At 43.5% G+C, this 22,233-nt stretch overlaps 2 protein-coding genes across 2 annotated transcripts; both read left to right on the forward strand.

Annotated features, from left to right (window-relative positions):
• Window positions 1-14: 14 nt before the first annotated feature.
• Window positions 15-21,792, forward strand: LOC128198680 (PHD and RING finger domain-containing protein 1). Its single transcript, XM_052885112.1, has 6 exons — window positions 15-440; window positions 513-959; window positions 2,648-3,109; window positions 3,173-3,427; window positions 13,332-16,907; window positions 21,520-21,792. The coding sequence occupies exons 1-6, from the start codon at window positions 303-305 to the stop codon at window positions 21,622-21,624; spliced, it is 4,983 nt and encodes a 1,660-aa protein (XP_052741072.1). The 5' UTR covers window positions 15-302; the 3' UTR covers window positions 21,625-21,792.
• On the forward strand, window positions 6,753-13,325 carry LOC112044503 (craniofacial development protein 2-like). The gene has a single exon (XM_024080381.2). The coding sequence runs from the start codon at window positions 9,566-9,568 to the stop codon at window positions 10,676-10,678; it is 1,113 nt and encodes a 370-aa protein (XP_023936149.2). The 5' UTR covers window positions 6,753-9,565; the 3' UTR covers window positions 10,679-13,325.
• Window positions 21,793-22,233: the final 441 nt, after the last annotated feature.

Raw genomic sequence — 22,233 nt, forward strand, 5'->3', positions numbered from 1 at the left:
TTATTTTATCTGTTGAAACACTAAATTGAAAAGTGATAGAAAATGGCCGACTGACCATTGATAGCGGCTTGCTGTCAAAATAGAAAAATACTCTAAAATAACGCATTTGCCATAGTTATGTGTTGTAACAGATTTCAAACAGTATTTATTATAAAAAGCTGAATGAGTTCTAAAAGATTCTTCTCGGATGTCTTAAAAGTCGATAAGCAAAGGTCATTTACACCTTTGCAGATCGCTTCGTGTCGCAGCTCACTTAAACTGGGGCTCCTAATCTTTCCCCCGTCTAGTGTTTGTTTTCTAGAATGAGTGACGAAGGAGGTGACGACTCGCCGCCGCGGCCGAAGCGGAGGATCAAGCGAGTGGTGGTGATGTCGTCATCGTCGGAGTCGGACAGCGACGGCTCCGTCGGCGTGGCGGGCGCCCGCAGGAAGAAGTTGCGGGTAGCTAGTGAACGTTGTTGTGACAATAAGCACAGCGTGCGTGCAGTCGCTCACGGGTGCCGTGCTCCGCAGGTGCTGAGCGAGGACGAGGGCGACAGCAGCGGCAGCTCGGTGGTGCGCGTGGGGGCCCGCCGCCGCCGCGCGCTGCCGCAGCTCAAGGACTCGGAGGCGGAGAGCGACGGCTCCGGCTGGGAGTCGGAGCGCGCGCGGCGCCCGGCCGCCTCGGGCTTCTCGTCCGACAGCTCGGAGGGCAACTCGGACAAGTGCTCCATCTGTCTGCTGCGCTTCACCGACCAAGAAGTGGGGACGCCCGAGAACTGTGAACACATCTTTTGCTTGGACTGCATTACAGAATGGTCCAAAAATGTCAACACATGTCCAGTAGACAGATTAGTGTTCAACTCTATAGTAGTGAGAGCGTGTGCAGGAGGCAGGGTCCTGCGCACACAGCCTGTCACAGTGGTGGAGCGCAGGCCGTCCGTGGACATGCTGGTGGTGGAGGATCTCACACTGTGCGAGGTGAGCTTTGGCCTGTTACTGTGGAACCGTTGTGTGTAGTGATACAATCTACTTACAATTCATGACATTGGTTTCCTTTTTTAAGTTATTTAGTTCCCACAGTCAAGAGTAGTAATTAAATTGTTTGATTTGAGTCAAGTTGGAGGCAAGAGGAATATTGCTTCTGTTTTTGTTTTTAAAAACTAAATATGTTTATTCAAAATACAATGTGCAAGATTTTAATATATTTGTTAGTAACTTTTTTAATAAGAGATTTTAATAGTGATACATAATTATATGCTCTACAAATAACACAACTATGTTTAATATAATAGAACAATATAAACTGATTCAACCAGAGCAGGCCTTACTAGCCTGTTTGTAACTAGAAAGCTAGGTTCAGTGTTGGACTCGTCTAGACTCTATACTAAAGCTTAAGTACTAGGTTTAGAGTTGGACTCATCTAGACTATACTAAAACTCAAGTACCAGGCTCAGAGTTTGACTCGTCTAGACTCTACTGATTTTCAAGTAACAGGTTCAGAGTTGGACTCATCTAAACTCTATAGTAAAGCTCAAGTATTAGGCTCAGAGTTGGACTCGTCTAGACTCTATACTAAAGCTCAAGTACCAAGCTCAGAGTTGGACTCATCTAGACTATAGTAAAGCTCAAGTACCAAGCTCAGTGTTAGACACATCTAGACTTTACTAAAACGCAAGTACCAGGCTCTAAGTTGGACTCGTCTAGACTCTATACTAAAGCTCAAGTATCAGGTTCAGAGTTGGGCTCATTTAGACTATTCTAAAGCTTAAGTACCAGGCTCCAAGTTGGTTCATTTCTAATTTGTTTGTTGTATACTCATATCACTACAGCAATTGTCTTGCATCATATTTGAACCGCCTTAGTACCTACCTAATGCAATTTTGATAATAAACCAGCAGACCCAGTCAAGGTTCCCTTTGACTACCCTTTGACTAAACTACCCTACCCCTATCTACCCAAACATTGTTGTACCTTATAAAGGTAGGTAGAAAAATAGATGTTGGCCAATTTTCTGACCAATGTGCACACAATTGGGAATGCCCATTGGGTGGCAAATTACTTACTTATATTATCTAACAAAATCTTAATAATTCTACATAAGTAATGAAATCATTACTTTATCAAAAAAAGTTTGCTACATTTTTATTTGTTTTACGACATTTTGAATACATCATTCATCTTTAATTTGTCCCCAACGAGGATAAGCTAAGATCATTGACCATGCAGCCTACACCAGAGTTTTACGATACTTTTGAAGGCTTTTGATTGCTTTGTTTGTTCGTTTTCTTGTTTCTTAAGCTTGTTAGTAAACTGACTTCTCTGCGTTGGTACACCGGTGAACATTTTGCCCTATAAGAGTGATAAAAAAAAAATATTTTTCTTCAAGAAACATATTTTAATTATGTAACAAACGCTGTCACATAATATCCATGCTAATATATTGGATATCATTAAACACTGAAATGACGTCATGACAAAATTAAATGAAATTACTTATGCAGACATGAGATTTTATGAAACTTTCAAAACTTCAGATACCTTTTAGAACACCAAACTGAAGGTGTATATGAGTTTACAGCTATGTCTCATTCTGAATGGTATGGTACGTCAGTTTATATGTACCAGTGCGATCAGTCAGTTCTGTACCACAAGCTGGACCGTCGCAGGTGTGCGGCAGCGCGGAGCAGGAGGAGAGCATGCTGCTGTGCGACCGCTGCGACCTCGGCTTCCACCTGCACTGCCTGTCGCCGCCGCTGGCGCGCGTGCCGCCCGACGAGTGGCTGTGCCCCGCCTGCCGCGAGCTGCCGGCGGACGCCATCCACCTGTCCGAGGTGGAGGACCTGCTGGACGAGGTGTTCGGCTCCGGCGGCGCGCCCTCCGGCCCGCGGCCCTCGCCGCTGCGCCTGCCGCGCGCCGCGCGCCGCTCCGCGCGCCGCCCCGCAGCGCTCGACCAGCCGTCCACGTCCGGCCGCGCGCGGCCCGCCGCCGCGCCCGCCGCCCGCCGCCGCACCGCCCCCAGGAGGAAGTACAAGAGGAGAAGGACCAAGACCGTCGTCATCGAGTACGAAGTTCAGTCGGACGGAAAGTTTCCAATCACGCGAACGGTCACGAGAAAAGTGAAACGAAAGGTACGTCCCGCTGCTCGTCGATCGCGCGTTTCGGGTCGGCGCTAACGTTCGCGTGCTCCGCAGGTGAAGCGGCGCCGCCCGCGCACGGCCGCGCGCCGCGAGCACGTGCGCGCCAGCGTGCGCGCGCGCCTGGCCGCCCACGGCGCCCGCCCCGCCGCGCCCGCGCTGCCCGCCGCGGCGCTGGCGCGGCCGCTGAGCCTGTTCGGGAACCCCAACGAGCTGGACTACTTCTCGGACGAGCCGGACGCGCCGTCGGAGCAGGCGGCCACCGCCGTGGCGCTGCGCCCCGCCGCCAGCGCCCTCAGCGCGCACAGACAGGTGAGTGACACCTTCGTCTTGTTAGCTCTTACAAATGGTACAGCGGTGTGGTGGTGGTGTGACGGTGGGTTGTGAAGTCAGCAATATTTTGAAGTAATTTTTTAAAAATTTTCTATTCATAGTATTGTTCTATTCATAGTTATAGTTGTTAAATTCATCTATGTTGTTTAATTAGGTAATATTTGATGAGGTGAAAGCTGATCTATGACTCCGAATGTTAACGTAAATAATAATAAATTGTACTTTTTAATAGGCATTTTATTAAAACTATAAATATTTATTAATAATAAATATTTATAGTTTTAAAAGAAAAAAAAATACCAATATTAGGTAATAAAGTATAAGTAATTAAATTGTTAACTTTGGAGTGGTCCCCCAACGCGATAGTCCATTGAACAAAAATTAAACTATTAAATACTGATACCGCGAATAAAAATACGTATGCTCAATATTCGATTCGATTCGTCATGACCTGTAGAAAAATGTGCAAAAATTAGAGACTCACACAAACAATGAATAATGTTGACTATTTTTAAATATTAGCTTTCTGTATTCTCTGTTGAAAACAAAAAATACTCGTAAAAGAATTATTTCAATACGTTAATTAATTCCTGAGATATGGAATTTTAAAGTGAGCGCGCGGTGATCAGCTCGCGTTTAACGCCGTGACGTCATCAAACAACACTTGCTCGCCCGTTATAGGCAATTTCGTTCTTCTGCCTTACCTACTGACGAACTAATGGTTAGAATTGCAAATTCTTTTTGTGTTGAAAAGCCATTTAAACGAGGAAGGCTATAAGTTACATATCATCACGCTACGACCAATAGGAGCAAAGCTCCGATCCAAAATGTGGCCAGACCGGGAAAAATAATGTTTGGTCGTCCGTCGGCTAGTCTTCTTAATATATAAATAAATGCGAAAGGTCATTCTCACGAAAACCGTTTGACGTACAAAGATGAAATTTGGCAGGGTAGTTTATAGTTAGTAGGTACCTATCTGCTAATAATGGATTTTTGATAGGGCCGGATTAAAGAGGTCTAGATGCTCAAGTTTGTATGAAAGTCTTTATTAAACAAAAAGCCTTTATTAAACAAAAGGCTTGTATAAGGTCAGTGTTTCAAGCCAATCCTTTAGATAGCTGTAAACCTCTGTTCAAAAACAATCAAATCTTACCGCTGCCATGCCTTTATATATTTGAAACGTTGCTGTTCGTAAAAAAGAATCCAAATCTGTTCCCTACCAAAAAACTAATGTGCCCAAACTGGCGGGGCAGGCAACCAAATAAAATCTGTGTGCCACCGAGACGGCTGGTTCTTCTCTCAAATAATTGCTTCTGTATGGCTGTTTCTTTGTACAATAAGCTTCCAGAATCATATAAAACTATGCCCCTAATGAAGTTTAAGCGAATAATCTTCTCCATTTTAAATAATAAGAATTATTATAGTGTTGACGAGTACATGAATGACATGAAATTTTGTAATGTATAAATATTGACGTTTTATAATTGTAGGTATAATAAATTATTGTAAAATTCTGTAAATATTTGCACGCTGATATATCAGTAAATTGTGATGGAATTTTTATCTATAGTGTAAGAACCATTGTAACCCACAGTTTCAGCAAATAAATTATTATTATTATTATTCATTTATTATGCTACTAATTGAAATTTAGCAAGGAGGTGGTTTATAGTACTATCGCAAAATCCATTACAAACAGATACCTACTAACTATGGACTACCTCCCTGCCAAATTTCATCTTTGTACGTCAAGCGGTTTTGGAAATTTCGTGAGAATGACCTATCGCATTTGTATATTAGGAAGATTAGCCGACGACCGAACATTATTTTCCCCGTTTTGGCCACTTTTTTGATCGGTGCGTTGCTCCTATTGGTCGTAGCTTAATGTTATGTAGCTTATAGCCTTCCTCGATAAATGGGCTTTTCAAAACAAAAAACAAAATTTCAATTTTAACCATTAGTTCGTCAGTGGGTAAGGTAGAAGTACGAAATTCCCTACAACAGGTGAGCAAATGTTGTGTGATGACGTCACGTACAATATCGCGACCGTTAGCGGGAGTCGATATTTATGCGAACTTTGAATGTGTGTAAAATCATAACTATTTGGTATATTAAATAAAATAAAAACTAGTGTATCTGTGTATGTAAAAGCTCTAATGTAACGAAGTTTCAAATGATTTTGCGTAGCTAGTAACATTATACATTCCAAAACTTATAAACAATTGAAGATTTGTAATAGCGGTCCACATTCATTGAAATTACTCCCAAACTATTGGTGTTACAGAATTTTTACAATAAGTTTCATAAAGTACAGGAAATTTTCTAATAAAACTATTAACTTGTGAAACTTATCTCATTTATAATATATTTTATTAAATGTTTAAATCACAGCTCAGCTCACCATACCCCCTATCTTAAACGCCTGAAAAGAAAAAAGTCTTGGAGCTGGAAGTAATGTTCCAGTTTTAGCAACAATATGAATGTCTCTAGTGGGGGATACTCATGTCACATACCAACATCAAACCTAAAACCCATCTGCTCATAGTCTTTTTGAATGATTGCCCTATTATTTCACGGAACAAAAAAAAAGGATTGTCCGATTGAGGTCAAAATATAGACCATTTTGTTTCTAAATCTGTTGCCATTTTAAGGGTAGCCTTGTGTTTCTTTCATATAAGTCTTGGTCCCTATTGGCAAAAACTTTAGTGATTAATTTTTTTAGTATTTTCTTGATGCCACAGAACAAAAAAAATGTGCTAAAATAAATATTCTAAATCTTGCCAAATACATCACTGTTGTATGTGATCTCCAAAGAATTTTGTGTCATTAGCAAATAGTAAGAATTGCACATTCAAAACATTCTGTAAATCATACATTATATGGGTACAGAATGAATAATATTGCTGCCACTACAGGACCTTGAGGTACCCCGCTGTGTACAGGGTGGACACTTCATCGCCAACCCTTACGCGCAATTTCCTATCACTCAGAAAGTCTGTTATCCAAAGAAGCAATATTCCACGTATGCCAAGGATACTATTATGTATGTAGGATTGGTACCCTGGCGAAAGCTTTTTCGTACTTAAGAATTGTAGATAGATTACACCAGTCGGTTTAACTTTGTCCCCATCTAATATCCATTTCTTTATACTACTTCTGATAAAATGAGTGAAGTCCTTCCTCTAGGTAAAGATGGACTTCATCACGTTGTTCTCGAAATATCTTTTTTTCTTTGATTGTAAAAGTCTCGTTAATTTCTGAGGTGCTTTTTGGTGGTTTTTTGGAATAAAGAAAAATTTTAAAATGTATAATATGTCACCATTAGATTGTAAAATAACACGTTAAATTATAATCAGTATTTTCAGTTTACAATATGTTGGTAGATTATAATATCATGTTTGAGATTATAAACTAACGTATTTTACAATTTAACGGTAACATATACCTATTCTTCCTATTATCTAATCTAATTGGCCCTCAGTTATTAAAGAACTGCAAATTTAGCAACCAACTGGCCTATTCGCTATTTTGGTCATTATTATCAAGCTACTAAAATAAACATCAAATCGATTGACAAAATGTCATTAACCTACTGTGTGATATCCACAAGTACGCACCACATAACATTTTACATTATCTCAAGTTCGTATATGTGAACTAGCATACATCAAACATAGTGAATAAGCCTGCTATAGCCTGCCTATAGTAAGGGAGGAAAGTTTTTGATTTGCTGACATTTGACACACACATGTACTACTTATGTTCAAAAGACTCGAGTCTTCTAGCTCTTATTATTTTTAGCCCACTTGAAGGTTTAAAGACCAAATAGCTCTTTAGCCTCGAGTCTAAATATGTTTAAGCGTCTTCGTTTTCAGAACTTCGAGCCCTAATATAAGGCTTCTCGAAATGGCTCGCGCCTTTTCATAAAGGCTAAAAGCCGAAAGAACCCTCGCGCAAAGCTTATTTAAGAGTTTAGGTTTTTTTATGGTGAAGAAATTTTGTACACACATTTAGTATGAATGAGAATCTATTGTTAGCTGTGTGATGTCACTCTAAATCAAAATATGGCGAATAACCAAGATAGCGAACATTACGACTATCATTAATGCATTCCTACATTATGGGTATCAAATAAAAGGGCTTGCTGAGTATACAAACTCGAAAAATAATGTGACATTACTTTAAATTTAATATGGTGGACTTATGCTTGCTGAGAATAGCTCGATAAGTAACTACGTCACTCTAAATCTAAAATCGCGAACATTAAATTTAATTTTGAATTTTACTTCAGAATCTGTTTTTGCCATTCATGCAATGTCCACATATAAGTTTTGAACGAAATCCATGCAGGAATAAGGAATTTCAAAAGAAGAAGAAGAAAGAAAGAAAGAAAATAAATTTATTCAAATCTAAAAGTTATAGACAGTCAGTACCATATCCTTATGACAGCATGTCTGTCTGTAACCCTTAAAAAGAAAGGGTGTACAGCTCAGCATATGCCGTGCACTACGTACAAGTATAATACACGGCGCTGATTTTCAGCTGAGACCCGTGTGACGCCACAGCTTATAATTGTACAAATAAATTGACATTAACTAAATTAAATTGAAATAAGCAGCAAATCCTCCTTTACTCTCTGAACCGCCAAATTGTATTCATGTGGCTTAAAAGAATAATAGACCTGCAAATCATCGGCATATAAATGGTATTTACAATTCTTAATGTTATCAGTAATATAAGATAAATAAAAGTGGACCTAAAATAGATCCTTGAGGAACACCCCTACTAACATATTTAGTGGAGGAACGACACTTCTTTCCATCATCTTGCGTTACCGCAATGTACTGGGTTCTATTCATCAAATAACTGTCAATCCAATTCACTGTACCGATATCAAAACCATAATATGATAACTTAGAAAGTAACAGTGGGATGTTTATACTGTCAAATGCGCGTGACAAAACTAACAATACTAATAGCGTACACATTTTTTTGTCTTGGTCCAACAATATATTGTCCGTTACATCAAGAAGAGCAGATACTGTGCTCCTACCAGCCCTAAAACCTGATTGCATTTCAGGTAACAAGTTATTACTTACAAGGTATTTAGAGACTTGAAAAATGGGAGCCTTATTAATTTTTACTTCAGGATCTGTTTTCGCCATTCGTGCAATGACCATATATAAATTTTGAACGAAGTAGGTGCAGGAAATAAACAATTTTAAAATGGCAGCTTTTTTGTTAATTACAACCAGTAATACAAACAAATTGTTAAACACAGTATGAAAGAATGAAAAAATAATAATAATAATAAATGATTTATTTAGCTGAGTACACAAACAATTTACCTAAATATAAAAAAGGGAAAAAAACACACAAAAACATAAGACTAGATTAAAATTAAACAAAAGTTTTAGAAAGAGACCACACACCTTGAATGGTGGCTTTGCAAACCTTGGTTCCCTGGTGTGCGGTCTCTTGTAATTGTTATTAATCTAACTTATATACTACTAGATACAATATTACATCAGCTAAAAAGGTGGCTGCCTTGGCATAATGCTACAGTGTTTGCTGCAGCGCTGGTATTCTGGCGCAACCTCAGGTGGCGTCACGACTCGATGGGGCAACGGTTGGATACCGAGATGATTAAAAGCATAAACATTATATAAAATATCTAATAATACTACATACAAATGCAATTTATAAAATAAAACCATATAAAATAAAATAAAACGACAACCTAAAAAGAAATTAAATAAAATGAAAGGTAATTCATTCAAATATGAAAGAAGGAGTTTAAAGAAATAAAACCAAACAGTTTCACCTGTTTCAAATTCTTGTAAAATATCTTATTTTAGATTTCGACCATTATTTTAAGCTTTTTTGTCGTTCTAGTAAATATTTTTTTACAGTTTTCTTAAAAGCAATTATTTTTTCTTTAAAGCAAGACTGTTTATTAATTTAACTAAATTGTAAAACGTTTATTAATTAACTAAAGTTTTTACCAATACAACAGATAATAAGCAATAACAATTAACTATCGGTAAACGGAAAACACAACACTCTTGTAGCAAAAAACATAAAGAAACAACAAAACATAAAACTCCCCCAAGCCGAATGGTCCTCGTGGGGGAAAATGACCAAGACCCTCTAAAGGTAAATAAACCCCATTCCCACAAGGAAAATAAAACAACAGATTATTATATAGCAACTATAAACTGTCGATCTCTTAGAACTCCCGAAAAACTTCAAGAACTAGAACTGTCAATAGAAGAATTAAAATGGGATATAATTGGAATTAGTGAAATGAGAAAATTCGGAGAAGGAATCGAAGACCATGGAAAATATATATTGCACTATAAAGGAGAGACGCCCGGACTATATGGAGTCGGATTCATGGTTAAAAGAAATCTTTTAAACAACATAGAAGAACTTAGAGGAATATCAGAACGTATTGCAATTCTTAATATAAAACTTCCTATTAACGGAGAAAAAGAAGAAAAATGGACTATTATTCAGGCGTATTCGCCCACAGAATCGGATAAAAACGAAGACATAACAAAAATTGAAAAATTCTATAACGATCTCCAAAGTACTATAGAAAACGCATATAAAAACATAATTGTAATGGGAGATTTTAATGGCCAAATTGGAAAACAAAAAAACGGAGAAGAATTCACTTTAGGACGCTATGGAATTGGTAACAGAAGCAAGAATGGCACAAGACTAGTAAACTTTGCACTGGAAACCAGATTAAGCATTCTAAACAGCTTTTATAAAAAGAAACCTTCAAAAAAATGGACATGGATCTCACCTAATGGACTTTACAAGAACGAAATAGACTTTATAATGTCTAACAATACAAAAGCTTTTAAGGACGTATCAGTCATAAATAATTTAAATTTTAATACAGACCACAGGATGGTTCGGGCTACACTGGCAGGAACACGTTCCAAAGAAAAGAGACCATTTCATAATAAATACTCAACCATTCAATATACAGGCAACACAGAATTATTGCTCAATAATCTAAAAACATCACTAGATAACGAGTTTAAGAACCAAGAATCATTACAAGAAAAATACAACAAATTGTTAAACCAAATAAAAATTGTAACTAGGAAAACAAACACGAATGACAAAAAAGGAATCTCACTTAAAATCAAAGAATTACTTGGAGAAAGGAAAAACCTTATACGACAAGAAAAGAAAGGAAAACAAAACGACTAAATACTATGAAAAACTATATAGAAAAAACAGGAGGAATAAAAAAGGCGATAAAAGTATTAAACCAAAAGAAAGATTGGATACCAAGTTTAAAAAAGAATGATGGTAAAATCTCTGGGAAAAGAACTGAAATACTAAAAACTGCTACTGATTTCTACCGAAATCTATACCAAAGTCAATGTGACTCACAAGTCGTAAAAACACATCCTCCAATAGAGGAAGAGCAAATACCTGAAATACTAAAAGAAGAAACTATAAACGCTATTAAAACACAAAAATATGATAAAGCACCTGGACCAGACCTTATCACTAACGAAATACTAAAAACTACGCTACCAGTTATTGCACCAAAACTTACAGATATATTTAATGAAATTATAAGTACAGAAGAGATTCCAGAGGACTGGACTAAATCGACCATCATTCTGTTACATAAAAAAGGTGACAAGGAAGATATAACAAATTACAGACCTATAAGCTTAATGTCCAATGTTTACAAAGTATTTTCAAAAATAATATTATCGAGAATTAGCAATATCCTTGAAGAAAGTCAGCCTAAAGAACAAGCTGGATTCCGAAGAAATTTCTCAACTATAGATCACATTCATGCTGTCAGACAAATCATACAAAAATTTAAAGAATACAATAAAACTTACTACCTAGGGTTTGTGGATTTTAATAAAGCCTTCGATACGCTAGAGCACGCATTTATTTGGAATGCCCTAGAAATGCAAGGCGTAGCACCAAAATACATACGTATTCTAAAAAACGTGTACGCAGAGGCTACAGCGCAAGTAAAGCTAGAATCTACAGGCGACGAATTTTTTATTAAACGAGGTGTACGTCAAGGAGATCCTATCTCGCCAAAATTATTTACATCCGTCCTTGAAGTTATATTCAGGCACCTGGAATGGGCCGACAGAGGAATAAATATAAACGGCGAACACCTGAGTCACCTACGTTTCGCAGACGATTTAGTTTTGTTTTCAGACAATTCGGAAAGCCTAGAAATAATGTTGCAACAGCTAGCGAACGAAAGTAATAAGGCAGGTTTAAAAATGAATTTAACAAAAACAAAAGTTATGTCAAATTCTACACAAACGAAAATAATAAAAATAAATAATGAGGAAATAGAATACGTAAATGAATACATATACTTAGGACAGCTAATATCAACCAAAGAATGTATGCAAAAAGAAATAGAAAGAAGAACGGCTAATACTTGGAAACGATATTGGTCATTCAGTGAAGTCATGAAAAATAAAGACATGCCTATGAAAGAAAAAAGAAAAATTTTCAACATGTGTATTTTACCATGTTTGTTATACGGGTGTCAAACTTGGGCATTGACAGAACAACTGGAAAATAAAATAAAAATTTGCCAGAACGGAATAGAGAGAAGCACTATAGGAGTCAAGAGAAAGGACCGAGTAAAATTAAAAGACATAAAAAGCAAAACTAAATTTAAAAATGCATACACAACTTACAAACAACTAAAGTGGAGATGGACAGGGCATATGATAAGAGAAAAGAAAGATAAATGGACCAGGACAATAACGGAATGGTACCCGAGAGACAGCAAGAGAAACAGAGGCAGACAGACTAAAAGGTGGGAAGATGATATTAGGAGCATAGCGGGGCCAACATGGTCTCGTTTAGCAAGAAACAGAATGCCGATAATAATTGTTATTATTATTTACTAAAAAAAAAAAAAATGTTGTTTTATTTAAAGATTTGTATATTAATAAGTAATTTGGCAAATAGTAAATTAATTTTTAAAATGTACACTGTAAACAAAACTCAGCAATAAAGGCTTTTTTATTTTTATTTTTTTTATTTTTTTTTATTTTTTTATTTTTTTTTTATTTTTTTTTTATTTTTATTTTTATTTATTTCATTTATTTTAAAGTTTTACATACAAGTTGCAAGGGCCCCTGCACTAGGTGTAAACTGTATTACTGGGTGCCCCGAAAATATTAACTAATAATAATAATATAAATGGGTACATAAAATATTAAATGGCGATAACTGCTAATTCACTATAAACTTTTAAAAGAACTTCATTCCATTAAAAAGGCTAGACTTTATCCAGAAGTTCAGAGTCTAAACTAAAAATACAAAATTTTGAGCCCTAAAACAATTTTTTAAACAATATTCAACAGATTTCAAAACATAAAACATACTGACTAAACTAAAAATCCAAATATAAGATTATATTACTTTCTGCTGCATGCATGCTACCTAATGATTACTTTGAAGGCAGCACTAAACCGGTGTTGTTTTAATTCAAGCCATGTGAGAATATCAAAAAGATTTAGGGTTTTCAGTGTTCTCTCATGTAGCTCTTTCAGAAACGGCTTACATTGACACGACAGTTCCCCACGGTTTCTCCAGGATCCCATTATAAAATCGGTTTAAATCGGTCCAGACGTCTTCGAGTAGTCGCGTAAAATACATAAAAAAAACATATAAAGACTCGAATTGAGAACCTCCTCCTTTTTTTGAAGTCGGTTAAAAATAGGACTCGGGTTTGAAAAAAGAGCTTGCGTCTTTTTAAAGGCGATCCATTCGTCGAGCTCTAAAAAGTGACTCCGAGTCCGAGCTTTACGAACATCAGGAACAGTACGTCAGTACTAGTGACGCTCTCGTGTCGCAGGCGCGCCGCAAGCTGCTGGGCGCGCCCTCGCCGCCGCACGCCAGCGCCGCGCCCGACCTGCTGGCCGACATCCTGCGCAGTCAGACGCTGCTGCACGCGCGCCCGCGCCCGCTCGACGCCGCGCGCGCCGCCGTGCGCCAGGCGCCGGCGCACGGCCAGCGCGCCGGCGGCTGGGGCGGCGGCTACCGCGGCCCCTATCGCCGCGACCAGACCGCCGACTTCAGCCGCGCGGGCGGCCACGGCGCCGGCCCGCCGCGCGCCGACCGCGGCCCTCCCGCCGGCTTCGCGCGCGCCGCCGAGCGCGACGAGCCGCCGCCCTTCGACGCCTTCCCGCGCCGCCCGCGCCCGCCCGACGAGCCGCCCGCGCGCCGCCCGCCGCCCGCGCGCGCCGGCCCCGCCCACCGCCCGCTCGCCGAGCCGCCCGTCTTCGGCTTCCCCAAGCTGGCCGACGTGGACAAGTCGGAGGACGAGAAGAGCGACCCCGGCCTCGTCATCGACACCGACAAGTACGACCCCACCGAGCCCACGCGCGACGACGACAGCGGCGACGACGACACGCCCGCCGCGCCCCCGCCCGTGCCGCCGCCGCCGCCGACGCCGCCGCCGCCGCCGCCCGCCGTGCGCGTGGCGCTGGCCGGCGGGCTGCTGGACACGGCCGTGCGCCAGGTGCTGCGCGAGCACCGCAGCGCGCTGGCGCCGGGCGCGCGCGCCGCCAGCGACGACGAGTCGGACGGCGACTGCCCCAACTTCTCCATCTACTCGGCCGCCAGCGTGCACATCGCCAACAGCAGCAGCGCGCTCATGGACCACGAGCCGCTCGCCGAGCCGGCGCCCGCGCCCGCGCCCGCGCCCGCCCCCGCCGCGCCCGCCGCGCCCGCCGCCGAGCGCCGGCGCTCCGAGGACGAGTACATGGAGAAGGTGTCCAAGCGGTGCCCCATCACCGCCGACAAGCGCACCCCCATCAAGATCAAACTCAACACGCCCACCTTGATCAAGAGGCGCGTCTCGCTGTACGACGACGGGGACGCGAGCCCCGACGCCGCCGACGCCGACGCCGTCGAGGCGCGCGACGACGCGGCGCCCGCCGACGACGCGGCCGCGGGGAGCGCGAGCCCCGCCGCCGCGACCGCCGGCGGCTGCGCGGAGCCGCTAGACGGCGGCGGGAGCGACGAAACATTGCACGCTTCAGTCGACGGGCCAGCCCTCGACGTGCTCGTTGAGAAAAGGAACGGCGACCCCGCCGCGCCGCCGTCTCCGCCCGCGCAGGAGCCCGCCGCGCCGCCGACCCCGCCCGCGCCGGAGCCCGCCGAGCCGCCGTCTCCGCTCTCGCAGGAGCAGGAGCCCGCCGCGCCCGCCGCCGCGCAGCTCGAGCCGCGGGAGAACGGAGACGACGACCTCAGTCATCACGACGAGGAGGAGGACTCGGACGAGAAGTCGGACGCGTCTCTCGGCGGCGACGCTACGCCGCGCGAGCCGCCCGCCGCCGAGCGCCCCGACGACGTCGAGAAGATGACCGAGTCCATCAGCGAGACGGAGGACGAGCGCAGCTACACGCCGTGCCTCGACGAGAACCGCTCGGCCGCCGACGGGCCCGCCGACGCCGCCGACGACGGCGCGCTCGCCGGCCTCGACACCGAGCTCATCTCCGAGGACGAGGGCCACGAGCTGTTCTCGCGCGCCGCCTCGCCCGCGCCGCCCGCGCGCGCCAAAGACGGCAAGCGACCCGACGCCGTCAAGAAGAAGAAGAAGAAGGAGTCGAAGCGCGAGGGCAAGGACAAGGCCAAGGGCAAGAAGAAGGGCGACGTGGCCTTCAAGAAGCTCAGCAAGAGCGGCAAGGAGCGCAACTACCGCGAGCGCTCGCGCGACGAGCGGCTCGACGAGCGGCGCGCCTCGCCCGCCGCGCGCCGCCGCCGCAAGGACAAGCGCAAGGACCTGGAGCGCTACGACGTGCGCACCGTGGTGTCGGAGAAGCGCCGCCGCCAGAAGGACGCCTTCGGGCGCGACGTGTCGCCGCAGCGCTCGCCCTCGCCCTCGCCCTCGCCGCCGCGCCGCTCGCCCTCCGCCTTCCGCTCGCCCGAGCCGCCCGAGCCGGCGCGCGTCCGCCGGTCGCCTTCTGCGTCGCGCGGCCGGCGCTCCCCTTCGCCGCCGTCGCGCGTCCGCCGCTCGCCTTCGCCGCTGCGTCTCCGGCGCTCGCCTTCGCCGTTGCGCGCTCGTCGCTCGCCTTCGCCGCAGCGCGCGCGTCGCTCGCCTTCGCCGCAGCGCGTGCGTCGCTCGCTTTCGCCGCAGCGCGCGCGTCGCTCGCCCGCGCGCCGCCGGTCGGCCACGCCGCCGCCGTCGCCGCGGCGTCGCAAGCGGCGTCGCTCCGCGTCTGCCGAGCGCAGCCCGCCGCGCCGAGCGCCCAAGAAGAAGAAGCGAGCGCGCGCCGCGCGCCGCCCGCCGCCCTCGCCCGCGCGCAAGCGGCGGCGCAGCGCCAGCCCGCCGGCGCCGCCCTCGCCCGCGTCGCGCCCGCCCTCGCCGCGCACGCCGCCGCCCGAGCCCGCGCCCGAGCCGCGCCGCCGCGCCGGGCGCCGCGCGCGCGAGCCGGCCGGCCCGTCCAAGGAGGTGTTCACGTCGGGCGACAACATCCTCGTGAGCGTCAGCTTCAAGGAGCAGGAGCGCGGCGCGGAGGGCGAGCGCCGGCGCCGCCGCGACGCGCGCCGCGAGCGCCGCCGCCGCCGCCGCCGCGCCGCGCCCGAGGACGCGGCCGCCAAGCCCGTGGCCATCATCGACCTGGAGCGCTCGCCCTTCCGCGAGCTGACGCCGTCGCCCGAGAACGTGATCGTGCTAAGCGACAGCGACGCGCCGGCCGCGCCCGAGCCCGCCGCGCCCGCGCCGCCGCCCGAGCCGCCCGCGGGCCCGAAGACGCCGCCGTCGCCCGCCGCGCCCGCGCCCGCGCCGCCGCCCGCGCCCGCGCCCGCGCCCGACGCCTACGACCCGTTCGAGCCCACGCGCTCGCCCACGCCGCCGCCGCCCGAGCACATGACGCTGGAGGCGGCGCAGCGCAGCAACCTGTCGGCCGACGACGTACTGGCGCGCCGCCCGCTCACGCCCGTGGAGAAGGTGATGGCGCTGCTGGCCAGCACGCGCGAGGCGCAGGCCGTGGCCGAGGCGGAGGCGGAGGCCGAGGCGCCGCCCGCGCCGCGCATCGTGCTGCCGTCGCCGACGCGCGCGCCGCCCAAGCTGTTCCCGGGCAAGCCGTCGCCCATCAAGTCCAACCCCGTGAAGCCCATGCAGGCGACGCGGCTGGCGCGCGACGCGGGCGCCTCGCCCTACTCGCCGGGCTCCAGCGACTTCGGCGAGCTGTTCGAGCCGCCGCCGCGCCGCGCGCCGCGCCAGCGCCGCCCGCCCGACGACAAGCTGCTGGACGAGCTGCCCGGCTCGGCCGTGGAGCTGCAGGTGAAGAGCAAGCTGCTGAAGAAGCTGAACCGGCAGGAGCGCGTGGTGGAGGAGGTGAAGCTGGTGCTGAAGCCGCACTACAACAAGAAGCGCGTCAGCAAGGAGGAGTACAAGGACATCCTGCGCCGCGCCGTGCCCAAGGTGAGTGCTTCAGCTCTGATGGTTAGCACTCGGAGTCTTTTTAGAGCTCCGCTAATGGAAAGGCTTTTGAAAAGATAAAAAGACTCGAGTATTAATTGATTATGAAACAAGGCTAAAACTCACGTGATATTACGTCGGAGTATGCCCGACTAGTTTCGAACCCATACGGGGCCCTTAGTCATGAGCTGGTTCTTGCATCGCGGCACGATCCAAACTGTTTTAGCCGTGTTTCATAATCAATTAATATGAATAACACTCACGATAGTTTAAATTCTAAAAAAGACTCGAGTAGTAAAAAAGGTTCGAGCCCTGTTTTAGAATCGAGTCCTATTTTAGGGCTTAATGTTTTGAAGTTGTAGTTTAGACTCAAAATTGATATTACATGAATGGCGAAAACAAATTCGGAAGAAAAAATTTAAAAGAAGGCCGCCATTTTAAAATTTCTTATTCCCGCACCGATTTAGTTCAAAATTGATATTTGGCCATAACAAGAATGGCGAAAACTGTTTCTGAATTAGAAATTAAAAAAACCGCCATTTAGAAATTTCATATTCTTGCACCGATTTCGTTCAAAATTGATATTGAGCATTGCATGAATATCGAAAACAGATTCTGAAGAAAAAATTTAAAAAAGGCTGCCATTTTGAAGTTTTTTAATCCTGCAAGGATTTCTTTCAAAATCGATATCTAGGTATTGCACGAATGGAAACGAAGACTCGTTAATAGAATGAGACTCAAAGCTAAAGTGCAATATGATATTTTAGCCTTCAAGTGTCCTAAAAACAGTCTTAATAAAAGTGCTAAAAGGCTCGAGTCTTTTGCATCACCACAATGGGCACAATTTAACCTTATTTCTAAAAAATCTTATACAATAATAATCAATGTAGATTTAAATTATTACAGTCTGTGTATTCGGTACAATTCTGACATTTCTATTTCCGGTTCCATTTGTCAGTGCCTCTACAGGATAAAGACAATTATTATTGGTGTTTATAAAACTATGGAAATTGCATTTGGCTTTAAATTCAATTGAAATGATTTTTTTTGTATTCTTCGCACGCCGAATGATGATGCCTGTGACGTTTCAACTGACAGCTGTATTAGTGATGCGAAACAATACCAAATTTAAAAAAACAAGAGTTAATTTAGATGTCAGCATTTACGTCGTCAAGCTGTTATCGACTTTATGTAGATGACTGTTATGAAATTGTTTCGCATCACTAATACAACTGTCAGTTGAAACGTCATACGGATCATCATTCGGCGCGCGAACTATAGTTGAAAATAACATCGCCTTATTAAAAAAAACTTGAAATTCTCCCACTACTTAGTCAGTACATTATCAAATGCTTCTTTCTGTAAAAAAAACCTAGTCTGTTCTCTGTTCACACCAACAACGCAAAGCTGAGAACATGCCGCAAAAATAAATTGGTTAGACCCCCCACAGATTGACAATATATGCCAAGAGTCCTTTTTGTATGGCAAAAAAATATATAATAAACCTCATAGTCTAAAAGAGAAGCCCTGGTCAATATTTAAATGTAAAATTTATAATTTATTATTAAGAAATATTAAAGGAGTTCCGATATCAACACATTGGTCCCTGCTCTGTATAGAACCGTATGCACTCTCGTTGATCTTCGGGGCCCCGATATTAGAGTTATAAATTTATCGTTACTTTTTTCTGTCTCTACTTTTTCTTCATCTTTATTTTCATCATCAGACGGTTCTAAACTTAGTGTTTGCGTTGGCTTAGGTGCTAGATATTTGTTTGAAATTGTAGTTTTTCGACCATCACAGAGTCGAACATTTGAATAGTCATTGATTATTCAATGCAAACAAACAAACAATCAAATCTTTCCCCTACATAATATTAGTATCTATATAATTAAGAAAGTCGGGTTTCCTAGAGTGAATGATCTGAGGCACTATTTTTTACCTATACAGAACAGGACATCACTATGACAATAAATATGGTATCATTATTTTACAAAGTGACATTAGCATCTGTCAGAAAATTCGCACGATTAATGATTATACTATATAGTGAGGCTGCGGCCAGTCCCATAGTGTCCATGTCCAGTGTATCATAAGACGAGAATCTTGAAATGTCCAGTGTAACATATCGTCAAGTGAGCCAAAGAGTCTAGTGTCGCAATTCGACGCATTACAATTATAACCGACTTTATAAAATGGAAGATTGTCCCTGATTACTCGAAGACCAACTGGAATAATTGTTTTAGTCGGTTGAATCATTTTTTGTCGGTTGATTAATTTTTATTGGATTGGACGTAATGTTTACTAGATGATTTTGTTATTGAACCTGCTTTGACAAAGTTAATTTGTCTTTTATTTGTAGTCAATCCTTTTTGAACTCTAGCTACTTAAAGGCTTAAAGCTTCACGTATAATTTGAAGTACTCTATCATGACGACGTATCTAAAGACCCCTATCTAGAAGCACCTTGCTCCCAACCAAAAAATGACTTGCTGCTTTTCCTATTGCCTCTCCACAAGTATAGCAAGATTTTTCAGTAGCTTTCACCAATCGTACCGAGTTACTCTGATCTGAGAGAATCATTGAAAGCCATTAAGATATGTTATTGAGGCGGGAGACCAGTCAAGGCCACTTTGGTGCAGTGCACTAGGATGCAGAACTCGACTAAGGATAACCACTCATTTTGGATTTCTGAAGTCAGACACTGTAGCTGTAATTTTCATCTTGTTGTAAAATGATTTTATTGTCTCGGTCTCCCTTATTTTTACTTACACCCAACCCAGCTCTATTTGTCTGTGCACCTGCCATAAATTGTTTATGGAATAGAAGCCTTGAATTCAGTTCTCTGACATACTCATCTTTTGGAAGTGACGCAACTAACTCGTCCTGAGACTTTGCCGGACATGCGTTTTGGTAACTCTAAGGTGTTTGTAGAGTTCTGATGGTTCAATGTCTTTACGACATTTGCATCTAATTTTGCTGGAAGGGTTTTACCAATACCATAGACAAGGAAAGGCCAAATCAGACGTGATATAGTTTGTCTTAAATCCAAGCTTTTTTGATGTTGCTTAATGGTTGATGGTCTACTGAGTTGAGGTAAATTATGAAGTTATCAATAACTACTTCACGTACGTCACGTTCTACGTTATATAGCAAGATCGTCAGCAAAAGATAAGATGGACTCAGTATACTTATTAATAATTTCAAACCGAATAGCCCCATTTCATACATTTTCATATGGTTCAATATGCCTAAATGATCAGTATGTAAAAAAAATTGTACCTAATCAAGATTAATGTTTTTAAGATTAAGAAACTGCTGTAAATTGTTGAAGAGTACCTTCGTCTGTGTTCCGACTCCATCATCAGATCGACTTCAAACCTTTATGAAATTGTAGTGCTTTAAAGTGCTGTGAAAAAGTTATCAAAAGCACTAGCCGCCCTCATAATTTTCGAAAGTTACCCTCGATTTTCCAGGATCCCATCAACAGGTCCTGACATGATGACAATGTGACCGACTCAGGAGTATACCGTATCAAACCAAACAAAATATTCAAATTGATAATCGCTTAATATATATAAATAAATAGAAAATGAAACAAATAGTCGAATTTAAAACCTTCCCCTTTTTAACTCGGTTAAAAAAGTACCTTATGTTCTGCTCTAATGTCTTATTTGTCGTTAAAATAAATTCATCTTGATTGGTTCAGCGCCTTAACGCCTTAGGCAACTAAAAAAGTCAACAAACCGAGATACAGACAGACAAACTTACTTTCACATCTATACTGATATTATAAAGCTGAAGAGTTCGTTTGTGTGAACGCGCTAACGCTCAGGTTTGAAAAAGTCTGTCAACTACTGGTCCGATTTGAAAAAGTCTTTCAGTTTTAGATAGCCCGTTTATCGAGGAAGGCTATACATATTATCCCCATATTCCTACGGGAACGGGAACCACGCGAGTGAAACCGCGCGGCGTCATATAAAAATAATTGCTAGATTGGTTCAAAAGATGTTTTTAGGGTTCCATACCCATTTTCTTGAACTGATGTTGTAAACCAATTCACTATGTATCAATTTTGTAGACCGAGGTAAAGTGGATGATGTGGGACTTGACAATTTGGAAAGTGGATCTTGTGACTGGACGTATCAGGACACTGCACGTATGAGACTAGGCGTAGTACTCGATATTTGTAGAGACCCCTACAGATTTATGGAAATAACTCGAACTATGGAGGAATTTAAAGAAAACAACAATAATCATTGTGGTATAGCACTTCCCCAAACAAGCTCAGTCACAAAAAGCTCTACTGCTCATGTAAAATGTAATGTAGGCTCTTAAAGGGACGCGGACGAAGTCGCAGGCGTCCGTTAGTATTATTATAAAGATCTTTCTTGTGTTTCTTCAGCATGTTTTCAAATTGTCATAGATGCTTACATACACACCTAAATGGGACCTCAGAGATGAACATGGACTAGTCTTTCCGTTTTTCTTTCTGGTCGGTACATTGACTATCTTCAAAATGCTAAATATAATGGGGTTAAACAGGGGATGCATCCCAAGGAGCTGGGCTGGCGACCCCCCACCGGCAGCAGTAACAGAGCGCGCGTTCGTTACAGATATGTCACAACAAGTCGGGCGAGATCAACCCCACCAAGATCCAGGCGCTCGTGGAGGCGTACGTGAAGAAGTTTAGAAAAAAACACAAAATGGCAGCGGCGTAGAGTAAGTTAGCGTAAGTGCGCGTAGCGTAGCCACGAGTGACGTAGCGGACTATCAGCGTAGCCACGAGTGACGTAGCGGACTATCAGATTATTGTAATTATAATTTATGTACGGACGATGTATTTTACTTAAATGATTTATTTAAATAAATAATATTATAGATTTTAATAGTCAGTAGTTTATTGTACAAAGAACCCCGAGCCCGTTCCTCTCGCGCTGACGGGAGCCGCCCAGCGCCGCCCAGCGCCGCCCAGCGCTCGTGTCCAATAAATAATGAATAAAACTTCTCTGACGAGATACCATTTATTATCTAAAACTAATTTGATTATGTACTATTAAAGTGTTGAGTGGTGACCAAATATTATTTTGTCATAATTTTAATTTTTTTTTATCCTAATCAGTTTTTGTCAATGTTGCAGTTGCTGTAAGTAATTAAGACTCGAGATCTGAATATTGTTAAATATTAAGTATTACATTACCAATGTATTATGACACAATTTTGTAAATTAATGTTTTGAAAAAAATGTTTTAAATGATAATTATAATTGTTTTTATTTTTCATTAAGGTTTATCCATTATTTATGGGACAGAGTGTACATGTGAACCACT

Source organism: Bicyclus anynana, chromosome 13 (assembly GCF_947172395.1).
Source record: "Bicyclus anynana chromosome 13, ilBicAnyn1.1, whole genome shotgun sequence".
NCBI lineage: Eukaryota > Metazoa > Arthropoda > Insecta > Lepidoptera > Nymphalidae > Bicyclus > Bicyclus anynana.

Bases quoted from the DNA above. Each gene is read 5' to 3' on its own strand.
- LOC128198680 (XM_052885112.1), top strand. From the start codon at position 303: ATGAGTGACGAAGGAGGTGACGACTCGCCGCCGCGGCCGAAGCGGAGG. The intron at 441-512 runs GTAGCTAGTGAA...CGTGCTCCGCAG, and splicing joins CCCGCAGGAAGAAGTTGCGG to GTGCTGAGCGAGGACGAGGG. The intron at 3,428-13,331 runs GTGAGTGACACC...CTCGTGTCGCAG, and splicing joins CCCTCAGCGCGCACAGACAG to GCGCGCCGCAAGCTGCTGGG.
- LOC112044503 (XM_024080381.2), top strand. From the start codon at position 9,566: ATGGTCCTCGTGGGGGAAAATGACCAAGACCCTCTAAAGGTAAATAAA.